Here is a 17402-nt window from a genome sequence, read left to right as displayed (position 1 = left end):
TTCTCTTTCAGTTTGGTGGGTGGTAGTCTCATCAGGGTTTACCGTGTGTGTTCAACAACCAATAGGGCTGCAAAAAATTTAGTCACACATCCGTGTCAATATTACAAAGACATTTCGACTTGAAATATGCCGAGCACAGGTGTGTTGAATGAGGGCAGCATTCTGCTTGAAGGGAGTTCTGCTTTTGCACATGGTTTACAGCTCACCAACGTGCACAGAAGCAGAAGCGAGTCTTCTTTATGTCTCGTATTGTCGTTGCAATATTCAACAATGATATTGCATGCTGGATGTTTTCCTGACATCATGCAAACCTAACTACCGATCTAGAAAAGAGGCCGACTCTGTGGAAGATGGGGGTGGAGTGGAGTGAGTGGGTCAGAATAAAGAGCAGTGGAACGTAACTGTAATGTCTCTATAATTCTGACCAAAGCATGTTGTATACATTTAATTTAGACTTGAGGAAATTGTGTTTTTTATTAAAACAATAGGAAACGTTGGCTTTAGTCTTAATCAAACATTCAAATTTTTACCTCGACTAATTACAGCCAGCGGCTAGATTTTATAACGTATAACCAGTGTGGTACAATTTAAACTCTGAACCTTTCCTGCTCCGTGCACTTTGCTGTTTACTCAACCCCGATGCCGCTTTGCGCCATTCTCGTGTGTGTGTTTTTCTGTTAAACAATTTGGGGCATCAAAAGCTTCTACATGATGTGCTACAGTCTATGTTCTATTTGTCATCAATGCTGTGGAAAGCTAGGCCTCAAGGCATCCCTCTCTGCAGTGTTTTTTTTTTTTTTTTTAACCTATGATTGAATAGTTTAGAGAGACTCTTTGTACCCTCATTTGTTTCTGTCGCTGGATGTGGATGCCTGTGTGAACTCTTTTGAGTCTGTTGTACTCTGGGACAATTGAGTCAACTAGACCTCAGGGCTCGTCGCATGGATTTCAATACAACCCCAATGGAGAGCTGTGCCAAGGGCTCCCATGAACCAGCTGCATTAGCCTGCCTGGTGCCCATAATGAGATGTCGACCCATATTGAAACCATCTGATTTGTACTGCCGCTGCCAGAGAGTGAGGATTATTTGAACACACACAATGTAGAGGTCAGTCACAGCCCACAGCCAGCAGCACAGTAAGATCCTACAGTCTGCATAACATATTGCTTTTCTTTTTCTTTTCTTTTTAAACGCACAGATACTGTTTTGTGAAACAGTGGCTATCAAAAGAAATAAGGAAATTATAGCCGTAGAGCTATCTTAAGGGTTGATTATGGCAAGCAAACCACCAGAAGGAATTCGGCTAAATTATTTTGTTTCTGAAACTCTCAAAGTGATGTGCAAGTGTGTGTTTAAAGAATGTGGTTTTTCCTATCAGCACACAGACTGGAAAAGAGGAAACGTGTGGGCAGTGACAACAGAGCCAGCAAGAAATAACCTCAAGCCTGAGCCGCATCACTGATTGGAAGGCTCACAGAAGCATAAACACTGATCACAGAAAAGATAGTGCTGATTCTGCATAGGAAGAGCTTTGGAAGATGGACTTTAGTTGGCTTCATACTTTAGCAGATGAGGCATTTATACCAAGAAACCAGCCTCAGATTTAAAATGCACTCTGAATACATACATCCCAGGTATATCTCAGAATGTAATATTAGTATTGTAAAAAAAAACAACTAAAAGGACCAAGTTGCTCTGTGAAATTCCATTTTATAATCCTTCATGTCATTAATTTGATATCCTGTGTGTGCCCGTGCATCATAAGCAAGCACATTCCTCCGGAACTCAATTACATGTAGCATGACAGCATGTTGCAGAACTCATACCGACCCACTGCTCTCAATATCTACACGTTATCCGCCACTTCTCATCTGAAGATGTGTAATTACAGAACCGTGTGTAGTTTGTTCTAATCTCTAATCTCAGCAGCCTTGAGAGCAGGAATGGTAGTTTATTTTTGGCAGTTGTTATGACTGCATCTCTTGATGTTTTTGCGCCCTTTTCTTCTGCCGTGGAGTTGTTGCATGTAAGACTGTGTGTGTAAATTATTCATGCAACTTCCTTTCAGCCTGATATTTGATTGTGCCTGACTAGATTGTTGTATATTTCAGTGTACCAGTTGGAATACTGGATCGTTTTTTCATCGGGTCGTTAAACAGAAGCAAAAGCAGTTTTTAAAGAAGAAGAAAAAAAAGTTATTTCAAAGCAAGATGATAGAAATGAATGCAAACAAGCGTGCAAGGTGTGTCGCCAAGAATTTTAGGCTGGGTTTTATATTTATATGCCTCTACATGCTGCTTGTGTGACTTGGTTTCAGTTCACCATGTGGAGATTGTATATGTAGAACATGGCGAGGTGTTTTATTAGATAACATATGGATGTTGCACTGTTTCTCTAATCATTTCCTTAAGTTACCTTTATCTATAACTACAATTCCAAATGAGAAACCGGTGAGAGAGGATGCACTTATGACTTTCTTTATCTCAAAGTGCCATCTTATGAGTCATAAAAGCAGTCATTTATCTGTCACAGAGCCGGACTTTCCCTTTACGAATGTGTTTTTAGTCATCAGTCTACCATATCATGTCTGCTTGAATTTGAAAACAGATGGCAGAAAAACTGACGGAAAGAGGCCCCCCGACTGGCCTGCTGCGCCTTCTGTCCTCTCGCTCACTCTCCCGTCCTCGTGTTGCACACACTCTGAGAGCAGATGACCAAACGCCATCTCGCCAAGCAGTTATGGATCTGATTTGGTGTTTTGTAATATGGATCTGCGTTATAGATTGACTTTGCTGTGTGGGCACGCTCTGTTAGTCATGGTTGAGCAGGCCGTCTGTTCCCATGCAACCCAGCACGTAGAGCGCCTCCATCACCACACTGATATTTACTCCTGTCCAGTGACCCGTGACTGGTGCTGCTGCTTTTCTTCACTGAAAAGTATGTTTGTTGAAGCTGTTGACGGCATGAAATACTGACATAGGTGGATTTTATAGCAACAGATATAACAACACTTTTGACAACAAAACAACTTTTGTTAAAGAAATAATGAGGTAAAAACATTGATATGGGTAACTTATGGTTGACAAACTTCGACACTAAAGTAATACAGAAGAAATGACTACAGTAAAGCATTAATTTAACTATAAACTAAGTTAGAAACGGTCTCATTGGTCTTTCAGCTAGAAGCTGGATACATTTGTTGATGATAATCTTTCTCTGCATGTCCCAAAGCAATAGAATTGGCATTGATAATAGTCTTGTCCATGTAGAAACCATCTCTTTTCTCATTTACTCATTTGTTAAGTGAAATCCAACACATGGTAAGTGGACAGACCACTTAGCATCCTCTATGTCATTTACTTACTTGGTAAGTGGACTTGATAGCCTCAGACTCCGTGGCTCGCTGTTGAAAGGCGTGCTCAAACGGCACAGCTGGAAAGCTGTATAACACACCGTTAGACTTCTGCCTTCACTACTTCTTAAATCAGCTGTTAACCCTGTTCCATACCAAGGCTTCCTCACTCCTCTGCTGTCACTTGGTCTGCAGCACGCTAACACAGAGCATGAGTGTCCTGTAGAGCTGTGTGTAGGTAACCGGTGATATAATGAGGATTCCTATTGAAAACTGAACACAGCCAGCAGGAAGAAACCACTACAATGGAGAGAATAAATAATTCACTAAGCTCTTAACTGTTTCCTGTTGAACTTCTCTCTTTCCTCTCCATTTTTTTTTCCCCTGCTGGTTATCTCAAACGCCTCAGGCTTGCAGTTCCCACTGTTGCACCACAGCAGGCCTCGTCTGTAGAGAAATGATAACTTGGCTCAGCTCCTCCGCGTTTGTCATTCTACTGTGTAGCAGACAGTTATTCACTCGCGGTGTTGTCATTTTTATAGCCCAATAAGGCCTCTTTGCAGGTGAAGTCACTTATAAACAATGCACTGGCTGCTTGCACCGCAGGGTTTCTCTCATTTTCATAAGTTCCGCTTCAGTGTGGCAAGAATCGATGTTTTCTAAAAGTACAGTTCCATCAGTTATAGCTGCTGAGTAAAGGAGCAATAAAATTAGTCTTCATTAATTTGTAAAAGAACATTCTGCATATAGCAGAAAAAGATTCCATTTATCTAATCCTTTAATAATTAATTTGAAGAAATACTCCCAGTGTGGGAGTATTTATTTTTTTTTCTTGGGACATAATTAAAAGGAATTTTAACTCACTTGTTCACACGCTTTTTATCTTTATCTTTTTTTTTTCTTGCTTGCGTTCTTCCCTTCCACAACAGCTGGCGCTATGACCTTTGGGCAAATCACGTCTGTAAACGCAGGGCTTGCGCACACTTTCACTGAGAAGAAGTTCAGCAGGAGGTGACAGCTGTGTGCGTAACCTGAAGCACGGCCTCATCTGTTGCCCTTCCTCCCTGTTTGCATCCTGTTTTAAGGGGGCAGGTCTCATGAAGGGCCAACCAGCTGTCCTGTATCGATCCCACCTGAACTAAACAAGAACTCCATCAATCTGCCGCTGCCTCGTCAGTGCTTCGGTCAGAATTGGACAAACGCGTCACCACCACCAACTTGGACCCTGTTTGTTCGTTCGGCTCTTTTGAGTAAAACAAATCAGGCCAAATTGCACATGAAATGTGGACCAACCAGTTGTCCCGTAAGTTTCCATGCCAGATGGAAGGCTTTTTTTTTTTTTTGGTTCACCATGATTGAGAATCTTTTTTAGCCTGGAAGGTCTGTTGTTCCAACTATGACTGATCTGTGCCTTAGTAGGGAAACTCCAGAGTGGTTTTATTTCCAGGAAGGATAATATTTACCTGGAAAGCTGGTATCTACATTATCTTAAGGCAGGATAATTAGATGTTTAGATCTATTGACTTGGCAACAGGAGGTGCAACATATACCTAGTCAACCAAAGGTTTAGTGCATACACTTCACACCAAAGATGTTTTTGCTAGAAGCATCTATACATTTACATCCTGTGTGTTTGCTTGCTTATTGTGTAACAAAGTCTTCAGCTGAGGAGCTCCTGGGGACTCTGCCATAGCACAGAGTTGTGCGCTAACTCTCCCAGGCTTTGTGGAATAGTTGTTCTGGCTGGAGTGTTTGTTTTAAATGTCTCCCCAAGGCCTCAAGGAACTGGAAAATGTCCCAGCAGTTTAAATGTTCACTCGTCTCCATCATTTTTCTTTAACCAGTCTGACTTCGGTTTTTGCTACTTACAGTGCATTAATTAGCAAAACGTAACAACTTGGGAGCTTTTGGTCTCTATCGTGCTTTATTACAATGATATTCAGGGACTTTAATTGCAAAACTGTAAACTAATCACACAGTAATGTGATTGTGGATTTGTTTTTTAACACGAGGCTCAGTGAACATATGAGTTCAGTTGCACTGGAGCGGTTTACAACCTAATAGACAAAGCTACCTCTTTATTAAAATCTAACCACACTTTGTTGTTTGTCAAGCTGCTGTACTGTCCTCTTTTTCTGCTATGACAGCCACATGTAGGAATAAACAAGAATAGTCCCAAAAAGTCCCATATGAAGTGTCAGCTGTTCTCTCAAATTGTCTTTATCTGCGTAAGGTGGAAAAATCGGTGTCAGAGATTATTTTGAGGAAGCAAAGCAGCCGAACTGTCGAGTCCTAAACGTCTGAAAAACATGTTTTCACTGTGAGATTTCTTCTTTCTGAGAGTGACTTCAGTATGAGAGACATTACAACCAATGACCTCACCAGCTCATAACTCTGGCAAGCAGCAGACAGGAAGTAAGGGAGAGCAGAAGGGATGGCTGGCTGCTCTATGGTGGAAGAGTGGAGGGTGGACATTAAGAGGCCTGCACGACTTTAACAGAGCACCTCCCTGTGCTCTCCTCTGTCGCTCTGCTTCTCGCCGACTTTCTTTCACACTTTTTATTTCTGCCTGTTGCTGATGTAATGCTCATCTGTTCATCTGGCGTTCAGACTTGATATGAGAGAGTGTTTTTTCTTTTTTTTTTTTTGTTCCCAAAACCAAACCGAGAAGGAGACGGTATTGAAGTGAATGTGGATCTGTTTTTTTTTTGTTTTTTTTCTTCATGTCGCTGCTTTTCGGCTCTGATGCACAGCTGCAGCTGCAAACTCAGACATTGTCCTTGCGGGAGTGTTTAAGCTGGAAATGAATGAAAGTGTCCAGCGTATTATGATGTCAGTCACAGTCCCCGTGTTTGTGCCAAGTAGAAGGGAGGCAATGAGGTTAAACAGATGAGATTATCTCAGGCCTACTTCATATGGAGGCTGCCATGCAATTCAAAATGATGTTGATTGCCTACACATTGCCATAAAGCAAAAATCTTACCAGGACAGCAGCCTGGCTCGAGGCAAAACCAACCAATGCAGGTCTTTTTTAGCCTCGGGGTACAAAAAACAAAAAAACGTACACGTTAGGTTCTATGTCATTCATATGGTCTCTGTGTGCACCAAAGAAGTGAAGCATCCCCTGTGGCTAAGCTACAGTGCATTGATCCAGACAGCTGTTGAGATGAGAAGGTTGTCCCTGTCCGCAGGGTCTTTACTGTGCCCAGTATGTCTCTCTGATAAACTCAAGCTTCTCTCTCCTCTGTCTTCTTTAATCCCGCCTGGCTGACTCGATGGGGCTTTGTTTCTATATTTTACTGTCAATGTCTAACAGTCTTAAAGTGGCACAACATGTCAAAAGACTACAACATGTCAAAAGACTACAACATGTCAAAAGACAAAGACTACTGAGGTGATTGGAGAACTAATGACATTAATTCTATATTCTACAAATGCACATTAGAGCAATTTCAATGGAATGAGGTGTCATAAGATGCACTTCCAGTAACTCTGCTGTTTATTGGATCAGTTTAGCAAGCTAAGGAAGTTACTCATGCCTACAAAGCAGCCAGTGTTTGTTTATTTTTACACGGCATTGAGATAAGATTTTTTTTTTTTTTTTTTTTTAGAAATGCAGCTTTAAACGAGAGTCTGAGAGGTCACGCACCTCATCTCGTGCATTCGTTTTTTGGAGGAAGCTCCACTTGAAGCGTTCTCATCAGCATTTTTAATGAGACCCAGTCGTCCTTGGCTGCCTCAGCGATCTTTGGCTTTTGCTCGGGGCTAAAGGGATGACGAGGATTAGGGCTGGAGAGACAGAACCGTGGGGTTGGATATGTGCGTGGCATGTTGATCGACGGTGCAGATGAAAACGCTGGCTGGCTGGAAGCTGGGTTTGTGGCTTTTTCCTGCCGTTGATTGCTGTTCAGCATTTAGGGTTTTCACGCCGATGGCCTCGGAATGCCAGATCCCGCCGTCATCGAGTTGAGTGGAGATTACAGCAGATAGGGGTGTAATTTTGTCACAGATCAAAGCCACGCTTCCTGACGGCTCGCGCTGCTTTTAGCATTTATCCCCTGATTCGCTTTGGTGTGGAGGTGGAGAAAGGGACATAGAGGTGAAGGCAGACGATGAACAAGTGATCAGTTGTCATGGGACAAAACCAGCGCTCCCTGAAGTGAACACATTGAATTGTTAAATTACTGGCCTATTATGAAGATGCCCTCCATGCAGTACAATGAAGTCATTTTCATTTCAGCACCAACTATATCGTTTTATTATAGCCACACTTGTCTGCTCCGTCTTTCTCTCTCACACGCACACATATGTGAGCTGCTGGAAGAATCTGTCCAGCAGATTTATGATGAACAAAAAAAAAAAAGAAGAACAGATGAAATGCAGATGTTGCAAATACTTGATAAAAGCTCTGGTGTATTCCCGTTTTTGAAGGATGCCTGTTTTGCTCTGGTATCCTCGCTCGAGCTCAGTTTTAGGAGAGCACTCTTATTTGACAGTGACATTAGTTCATTATTTAGCCAGTGCCATCTGTTTCTGTCTAATTTCTACTCCCCTGAGAATCTTTACCCTGTAAACGTCCACTCAACTTTCTCTGTTTTCCTCCTGTCCATAGACTCCCAGCGGTCCCATCTGTCCACTTTCACCATGATACTGAAGGACAAGTTCCACTCTCCCAAAATCAAGAGGACTCCATCAAAGAAGGGAAAGCAGCTGCAGCCCGAGCCAGCAGCCAAAAGTACAGAGAAACCTGCTAACAAGGTGCGTGTGCAGTACATGTATGATGGGAAATCCTCCTCTTTCCCACCTATTCGGTGTGTTTGTTACCCTGTTTGTAAGACTATTGTTTTCCTGTCTAATCTTTACTTCTCCCATATTCCATTGTGCCTTGCAAGAGTTCACTGCTGGTTCCCACAGTCTCCCCGTCGCTGTGGAAGCTGGCTGCGCAGGTGTCTAAACCTATAATGAACTGAAATGAGCTGCGCTGATTCCTGAATGAACTCCTCTGCTCTGTTTTTAGGGTTTTTTTCATGTAAAGCAGACTATGGTGCAAATAGTTGAAATGTAGTAGTTTTTTCTCAAGAGTTAAAATGGAAATAATATGAAGAAGCTAAATTCTGTATTTTCTTTTGCAGAAGGTTAGCAGGCTAGAGGAGCATGAGAAGGAGGTGGTCAGTGCCCTGCGCTACTTTAAGACAATCGTGGACAAAATGGTGGTGGAGAAGAAGGTGCTGGAGATGCTTCCAGGTTCTGCCAGCAAGGTGCTCGAAGCAATCCTGCCTCTGGTTCAGGTAGAGGCACGGATACAGCAGAGGTGAGTCTTCAATTCTTGTCAGACGACTTTGCTCAGAAGCTGAAAGTTGTCATTCTTAGTCCTCCAGGGAATTTGTGCTTTTGTTTTTAAAACTGAGCTTACAAGAAACTCGCTCTATGACTGCAATCCTCTTCCTGCTACACTTGAAAAAATGTGTTATTTGCTAAACCTTTGTTGCCATTCATCTCTTGACGTCAGATGTACCTGGCTGCATGGTGGGGCTTGCATGTTGTGGGCTTTCTCTTGCTGAGCAGCTTGATTTGATATGTTGTGACTGATGACATCTCTTACCCGAAGGCTTCATGGACTTGAGACTTTAAGCTTTGCACACTCCATTAATGTGCCATGTTATTAGGAATGTTACGTATTCCTATAACTTCCTATAAGCTCTCCTGTGAAAGTAACTTTAGCTGCAGTTTCGTTTGAATTGCCGGGACATGTTGGAACTTCTCTATTGTTTTCTCTGTGCCTTTCCCCATCCATCAGAACAGATGAAGGTATGGAGGTCAGAGGTGACAGATTTTGTATCTCCCAGCTCTGTGTTTAGAAGCAGTTGATGGATTGTTGCTGCGGCACTGAGAAGCTGCCACCTCTGAGGATTTGACCTCAGTCTCATGGAGTCAGATCCCTGCAGATGATGGCAGAAGTTTAGCGTTTTGCTCTAACCTTTGGCTTCTTGTGTCGAGTTAGATATTACTGCTACAAGCTAGTTGTTTCACAATCCACCCAGATGTTTTGAGGCAAATTCCCCCATAAGTCATAAAGTAAGCATTGTGTGGCAAGAATTGTTTGAATAAAGCCAAGTTGGTTTTTATAGATGAAAACCCATCTGCTAGAAAAACTGAGACCAGCTTAGTTGGATTGTTTGTGGTAACTTAAATGAATATTAGTCCAGTAAGTAGGTTGGCAGCGAGTGCAACTCCATGCAGTAATGTGAGGATGGTGTATCAGTCTCTGCAAACAACAAATAAAAGTCCTACTGACATGGCTCTTAAAGCTAACCACCTCCTAAGAATCTCTGTATATCTACACAGCCTCAGTGTAACCTATAGCCTACATCTGTCCTTTCCTCAAATCTCGTCTAATTACCATAGCCTCAGTTGTCTCCGACTCACTTCAGGGCTAAGCCCAGCAGAGACAGTGGAAGGATATTCCAGTGCTGTGAATCAGCTGCGACATGTTGATACAGGCCTTTGCCACACCTTAGTGTTAGGTCTGAATGTACCGTCAGCTACAGGGAGGAACAACACCCCACTTCCCTGTGTGGTTCTACATTCTCCTGTCAGCACTGCAAAGCTTATTCCAACCCCCGAGCTTGTAGACGTTTGTGTAGTTCCTTAACAAGTTCCCCCCCCAAAATATGCCGTTTAATAGATGGTAGATGCATTGAAATGAGCTATGTCTTGTTGTTTCTGTGATTTTTCTTACTTCCTGTCTAACATGTGCATGTCCACTTCCTTTCTCCATTCTACACCTTTGATTTCCACCCTTCCTCTTACATCATGTTCTTTTTGTCTCTCCTTCTTCTTCTCCTTCTTTCTCACTTTCCTTCCGAAACGTCTTTAATTCTCCCGATGTCTGTGCTCCGCTCACACCATCCCGCCTTTTCAACAGCTCGGCACTGTCCTCTTGCCATAGTAGAGTGTATCAGAGCCTGGCCAAACTCATCCGCTGGGCAGACCAGGTGATGCTGGATGGCATCGACTTGGAGGACAAGGAAAATGTGGCATCTGTCACCGGCGTCATCAAAGCAGTGCTGGATGGAGTAAAGGTATGCCACGTGTTGATTAAAGAGATGTTGCCAGTGTTGGAAATGTCTTCCCGTGGTGTAGTCCTAGAGGAGGCTACAGCTGTTTGTGTTAACTGTCTGCGAGCAGGAGTTGGTGAAGCTGACCATAGAAAAACAGGAGCAACCATCACCCACCACCCCGAACAAACCTGCACCACCTGTTACTACAGCAGAGAGGTGAGTACAAAGCATGGCCAAAGGAACACAAATGGACACTGAGAGAAGTCGGTTGACTCAGACATTTATTTACCCAGCAGTGTGTCATCCGAGATGCCGCTGATGGATCGAGAGCAGGAGGTCTCAGCTAAGACGGCTCCAGCAGCTTCTCCTGCGGAGGCTGCCCCGGAATTACCAGATGAGGATGTGGCCCCTCCCAAACCCCCCCTTCCTGAAGCCAAAATGGCAGAACTCAGGTTAGGATGACGAACACCTCAGTTCTTGTGTTTTTTAACTGCGAGTTGATGTTGGACAGCTTTTTGCTGCGGCTTAGGTCAGCTTCACACCGGATCGGTGGCGTGTGCGTTGAGTGTGTTGCTTTCATTTCGGCTTATGGTCATGGACATCTCACCCATGGCTCAAACCACATTGCAGCAGTGTGCCTTATGCGTGGCGCCTATTTTTCACACGCAAGGTAAATGCCACGGAGATGGTTCTTACAAAGCTACACTGCTAAAACGTTTGGAGATCAAGCTGACTTCATATCAGCAACAATACAACTTCATCGTAGTTGCAGGATCACGGTCATTGAAAACATGGCTTACCTGTGGTGATGATGATAACATGATTGTCTTTTAGTTTTGCCAGTTTGCCAACTGGCTACTCTCAAGACATTCTTGTACAGGACGATTGTGTAGGCAAAAAGCTGCACTCCTGGAGTCATGCGACTCACACACCGCCCTGCTGGTGTGAAGCTGGCCTTACACTTTGGCTGATAAGGAGTATAATCAGGTCTCATTGTTGTGGGACATCGATTCAGTCATAGCAGAAGTTAAGTTTAACTTATTGTTACAGCATTTTCGGTCACTGATAACGTGAAATAAAAATGTGTTAATGTTAGGGATATGGATCAAGGATTTCCACAGTCTTCTCTCATGTTCACACATCTACAAGTTGTTGGGTTTATTTATTTATTAAAAAACGTTTTTTTCATCCTTTGGATTCTGGGAGCAGAGCACAGTTGAGTGCTGACGCTGGCCAAAGGAGACCCTCTCAGAAAGAGAAGTACGTCCGCCCATAGGCTCATCCAGTTCCGTAGTAACATCCCACCCTTGAACCCCATAAAGCTTCTGGATTGGATGAAAGCTTTTGATTTGCATGGTTGCATTATCGTAAAGTTTGTGTCATCCTTGGTATTCCCTGAAGACCTCCTCATCCAATCAGAAGACCATCCAATGCATGAGAGTGTGTGACTGACCAATGAAGTGTCTCTTTGTTAGCCTCCATGTCATGGTCGCTTATCTTTACTCGCATCTCCCCATTTGTATGTGATAATATCTCATCGAGAGGATTTAGGTTTGACCTACAGGGTAACTTCATGTCATAGCTGAGTGAGGTTAACATGAAACACCCTCAATTTCATCTCACTGTTCCACAGGAGGGATGATAATGCGTGTGTTCATGTATCCATACATGGATTTCTATGTGCATACATGTGTGTTGTGTGCTTAACAGATTGTCCTCGTTGGCTCTGTCCCCGAGACACAAGCATCCATCATTTCTGTTTTTTTGACTCTGTTTGTGCTTATTTGTCGATAGTCCGCCACCAGCTCTTCCACCTAAGAAGCGCCAGTCGGCCCCTTCGCCTACACCAGTCGCAGTGGTGGCCCCAATGAGCCGTGGCTCCAGCTTGCCATGTAGCGACCACAGACAGGTGAAAGATTGACTTGATTAATTATGCATTGTGGCTTCCTTTGAGTTTAGTTTAAGACTACGTCAGCATAATATACAGCAAATGCGGCTGCTAATTAGAAGTGCACATTACGTCTTACTGCGTCTACGCAGGAGTACGAGCAGGAGCTCCTTCAGAGGCGTTTCTCCGGGGGGAGTCATTCCTATGGTGGGGACTCTCCACGACTTTCTCCATGCAGTAGTATGGGGAAACTCAGCAAGTCTGAAGAACAGCTTTCTTCCATGGAGCAGGACAGCGGTCAGTGCTCTCGTAACACCAGCTGCGAGACGCTTGGTAAGAATCCAAATAAAACCCTAGAGAATGAGTTTCAATATCATTTCTATCTAATTCGATGTAGTGTGCAGCTATCGGCTCAAATTGAATTCATTATTTTAGAACTAAAATAAAAATCAAAACCTCAGTAGTTTGACTTGCATCTGTAGCTGAATCTTGTTTGCTGAAAAGCTAGAAAAGGCTAGAATGATGATCGCAACCTGTAATTAGACCCACAAAACTGAGATGACTCATGAAATGTTGATTTAATGTGTCTGAAACATTAATAATCTACTAATTGTATGCCTTGTTTTTGAATAGCGACATGTTCCAAATACTTGGGAAGTTCAGAATCTTAAAACATTGAGCAGGTATTCAGAATTATGAACGTGAAACTTTCCTGCTTTTGACATGCTGTGATGGACTGATCTTTTATTTCTTTTTTTTGCGGGCTTACTTTAGGTTTTGTTGAGATACAAAAGCTCTCAGTCAATTTGTGACATATGTGCTTGCAAAGAGAGACTAACCAGAAACTAAATTTGAAAAAAAATGAAAGAATAAATACAAAAAAAAAAGTATTGTCGCTTGTTACCTCCAGTTGGTTCCAACCTCTGATGGAAAAGCCAGGTTCTGTTTAGGTTTATGAATATGGAGGCTTTGTAAATGTTTCCAACTCAATTTGTTAGTCAAAATGAAAGATGGGAACTAAAATATTCAGTGTTTTTGCCAATGGAACATTTTCACTCATAGTGAGGATGCTGAGGTTAAAGTGTAGTTCTCAGCTAACAATTGAGTGAATCATTATGAATTTGAGCTAAATCTCACCTTCACTTTTTCAGACAACACAGAGAATTACGACCCGGATTATGACTTCCTCCACCAGGACTTGTCTGCTGGGGATAACCTGCCTCCAGCACCTGTAGGAGGTTGCCTCAGCCCTCTGCCCGAGTCTCAGAGCGAGTCCTCATCCCCTGTTCCTGGACAGCATCCCTCACATCCCCGCTTCAGTGCACCTCCAACCCAGCAGCCAGAATACTGGACCCCTCAGCCTAATCATCCTAATCCCCTGCAGTCCTCTCGCATCAGCGCTCCACCCGCCCTGCCACTGAAGAAGCGCCGCAGCACCCAAACGTCGCCCTTCCCCGATGCCGGGTCCAGGGTCCTGTATGAGCGCTACCCCTCCCAATATGACAACCTGTCAGAAGAAGAGCTTCACCCTACGCCACCATTCCCCCTTTTCACTCCCATCTCACCCATGCCTCAGACAAACGGGGGAGTGTTCGTTTCTCAATACATTGCTAGTGAGAACGCCGACGTCTCGGCCAGCCCACCGCCGCTGCCAGAAAAGAAAAGCAGAAACAGTAAGTGAGGGTAAAGGTGGGGCTGGTGACGTAATGAGGGAGGGAAGAGCTGTGGGCCACGGAGGCTACATGGAGCAAAGGAAAGAACCAAGAGTAATGAAGGGATGAGGAAAGGAAAAGGGGACATGAGCTGCGTTTTATCATCAGCTTGTTGAAGCATAGCTTATGTCAAAGAAATATTCATAGTGAACAGAGGCAGGAAGTGAATGCTAGGCTGTGCCACAATGGGTCTGGCTCACGGGGTACAGAGGGCAATATCTGGTCACTTCCTCACCCGCCTCCTACATCACTTCCCCATAAGCTACTGTATTATGTCATTCATACAGTCAGCCCTTCCTGCTCGCTGTTACACTTTTCTCAGTGTATGACTTCAGTCGCGCAGAATGTCCAACGGACAATGAGCGTAAAGTTATTTTAAAGTGAAGTTCCATAAGTTTTCCACATGAATGCCGCACACTGGTCATAGCACAACTCCCTTTTATGTCACTGTAGGTGCTCTTCTTGTGTCCTATTATAGATTATTTTACACAGAATGTCTGCTTTAAAGCCTTAAGCTGTGGCATCAGAATCAAATGGGTGTCAACCAGCCAGTTAAAGTTTAATTTGATGCATTAGAGTTGCATTTTGGGAAATGTAGAAAGCAGGCATTCAGGCACTTGGCCATAACAGGAAGAAAAGTACCAGACCTTGTTGCCGTGACTTTACCTTTTAATTAATTGAATAGTTTAGATCATTTAAAGTGTATGAGATGCATTCATCTTTAATTGACAGAATTTATACACGTGTTATGTCAGCCTTTAATTTATTGAGTTTGTCGTAACTCTAAGCAATATAAGCAAACGCTTAAATGATTAATCCATCTCTCGCCTCCAGTCCTTCAGTACATGCAGTTTGTGGAGGACTACTCAGAGCCACAACCTTCCGTTTTCTACCAGATGCCACAGAGTGAAAGCATCTATGAACAGCGTAACAGGCATTTCCAGGAGGTCTGTGGCTTCAATGATTCCTTCAGCAGCACCGACTCAGTTCATGAGCCTCTGCAGCCGCCAGCGTTGCCGCCAAAACAAAGACAACTGGTAAGAAACCTCACCGTGTGTGCGTTTATGTTGGCATCCATCCTCCGAAGGTATTTGATATTATAGGATGTCTCACCAATGGCCATTGAAGGGAAAGAGAAGCTTGGTTGACTCATTTGGACTCGGTGAGCAATGCTGCACTTTAAATTCCTGAAAGTGTTCAGTTCACATTAGACTGACACTTTGAGGATGTGAAACATTCATCGGTGACACTGGATTTTGTAAGATTGTACCCACAGTTGTGTGCCAAACAGTGCTGTGAGCACACGTGAACACAGGTCATCCCTGTATCTTTATGCTTTACATGCTGGCTGGAAGGAAAGAGAGCGAGAGAATGCTTCACGCATTCTGGACCCAAAGTACAGCCCAGTGATAATCCTCGTCAGTTTTCTCTTGAGCCTCATCCTATGGCTTGATCTCCTTCACCTGTTCAGCTCCCCCTCCCTTCTCTTTCTATCTCTTTGTCGTTGTTTTTTTCAGCCAAAGCAGCCGTTTTGTGTACATACTGAGGTGTTTGCTTGTAAGTGGGAGATAAGAGCAACCTTTATCTGCCCCACATCAGACCCAGTCCACTTATCTTAATCTGGGGTTGCGTCTGGGCTAATTGAGACAGCCGTCTGCCAGTGAGTCATTGACATCAAGATACAATAGAAAAGGTCATAGCAGGGCAGTTTGGCATGAAACCTTTGAAGGCCCTGAAAACTCCCACATCTTTCTGTGATTGGTCAGTTCTACCATATAACACACTTTCTGCCAAACTGCAACCTTTTTCAATACTTCTCATTAGATATTCTTCTAATTCAGGTGTATAATAAGCATTCGTGCTGTGCATCTGTGCAGTGATTATTTTTGAGTATTAGAATTGTAACGAAATGTGGAGCCACTGTCCATCGTATCTGCATCGACTAAGTCCTAATGAAGCAGATTTGCTCATTTTCTTAGTTAGATAATGGCTAAATATTTATAAAATCACTTGGGGTGGGAATGTGGGGAAATGTTTGAGTTTAAAAGCCATATTCATACATGTTTGGCTTAAAGCTTTGTGGCTGTATTGAAGACAGGACATTTACGGGCAGTAAACGGATGCTGCGCTCTCTCTCCTGGATATAATACTGTTTAACAGCCCAGATAGTGAGAGTGGTTGTCTACCCAGGCCCTTCTCTTTGTCCATTGTCCTCTTTCTGACACCACAAGTGTGTATTTTGAGCAGGTTTTATTTTTACCATTCTTCTGAGCAGCAAACTGCAGTCGCCTTTTCTGCAGCCGCCGCACAGCCTAATCTGGCCTCATGTTTTGGGGTTGACGAGCTTGTGGCTCAGTGGAATAAGCCTGTTTGCCTGCTGCATAAACCCATGTTACAGGCTTACATGCTTTGGCGACTTTACACAGCTTTGCAAAAACAAAAACCGGGGAAAAAAAAATCATTCCAGCTGCGGTGTGGATAAGAAAATGGATACAAAAAAAAATCTCAAAGCAGATCGTTTTCTGTTTAGACCGTGTTGTTGGTGGCCTGGTTTCTGTAAAACCAAATAGGATGTTAAAAGCTTTACTGAACTTTCGCAGTAGATACCATAAAGTGCTACCTAAAGTTGCTTAAACTTGTAGTAATTGATGTTTGAGAAGTCGGCTGATGAAGGGACACTGCAACAGCAGCAGCCGACACATCCCTTCACCGTTTATATCTTCATTTATATCTTCAGCCAATGCCTGATACGTTTCATCTTAACTACAAGAATCCTCTTCAGCTTTCACCACTGCGACTTCACTACCCTGCTGCAGCTCAACTTTGATTAAGTCTGCTCTAATTCAGTCTTGCTTACTAGAGTAATCATCTGTCCCCTCTTTTTTTTCTTCTCTTAACTCCCTGTTTTCCCTCTTTTTCTTTCCGTAACCCTCATTACTCTCACTCGCTCTATTCTTATATCTCTTCTTCCTGTCTTTTTCTTTCTTTCTTTCTTTGTCCTTGTTTTCTGTCTAAGGCCTCCCACTCCTCTTCCCCCTCCTCCTCCTCCTCCTCTTCTCTCTCTTGCCACCTCCAGCCGTCTGTAGCGGCCCTGGAGGAGGCAGGCTCTGGGCTGGGCCTCAGCATGTCCGTCTCTAACTCCTACCTGAATGGCCAAGCATCTCTGACCACACCCACGGTGAGTCGCCCCCGTCCAGCAGAACCCCTCCAACCCCTCTCATTCTCTGCTCTGGTGTGGGTGCTGTGTGCTCCTTGACTGGTCCAGTGGTGGCATGACCTGTATGTGCTCCATATGTGATACAGTCTGCTCATCTTTGTGGTTTCTGACAGGCCTACCCCTCAAGCATCAGTGCTTTGGTTGCTGTGTGATCCTTAATTTTGTTCATCC

General features: G+C 43.6%; 1 protein-coding gene across 13 annotated transcripts in view; it reads left to right on the top strand.

Annotated features, from left to right (window-relative positions):
• Window positions 1-17402, top strand: part of rapgef1b (Rap guanine nucleotide exchange factor (GEF) 1b) — a 37230-nt gene that overhangs the window by 10629 nt on the left and 9199 nt on the right. For 5 of the 13 annotated variants that reach the window (XM_072372563.1, XM_072372568.1, XM_072372567.1 and 2 more), the window contains exons 2-12: window positions 7966-8111; window positions 8486-8664; window positions 10279-10435; window positions 10542-10630; window positions 10708-10866; window positions 11624-11674; window positions 12209-12323; window positions 12455-12635; window positions 13454-13975; window positions 14849-15051; window positions 17031-17192. In XM_072372563.1, coding sequence (XP_072228664.1) covers window positions 7966-8111; window positions 8486-8664; window positions 10279-10435; window positions 10542-10630; window positions 10708-10866; window positions 11624-11674; window positions 12209-12323; window positions 12455-12635; window positions 13454-13975; window positions 14849-15051; window positions 17031-17192 — 1964 coding nt within the window. The remainder of the gene's footprint in view (window positions 1-7965; window positions 8112-8485; window positions 8665-10278; window positions 10436-10541; window positions 10631-10707; window positions 10867-11623; window positions 11675-12208; window positions 12324-12454; window positions 12636-13453; window positions 13976-14848; window positions 15052-17030; window positions 17193-17402) is intronic. The other 8 variants (XM_072372571.1, XM_072372564.1, XM_072372570.1 and 5 more) reach the window with 6 other exon arrangements.

This window comes from Leuresthes tenuis, unplaced genomic scaffold (genome assembly GCF_036924035.1).
Source record: "Leuresthes tenuis unplaced genomic scaffold, fLeuTen1.0.hap1 SCAF_19, whole genome shotgun sequence".
NCBI classification, from domain to species: Eukaryota; Metazoa; Chordata; class Actinopteri; order Atheriniformes; family Atherinopsidae; genus Leuresthes; species Leuresthes tenuis.
This window is presented reverse-complemented; position numbering and strand designations above follow the sequence as displayed.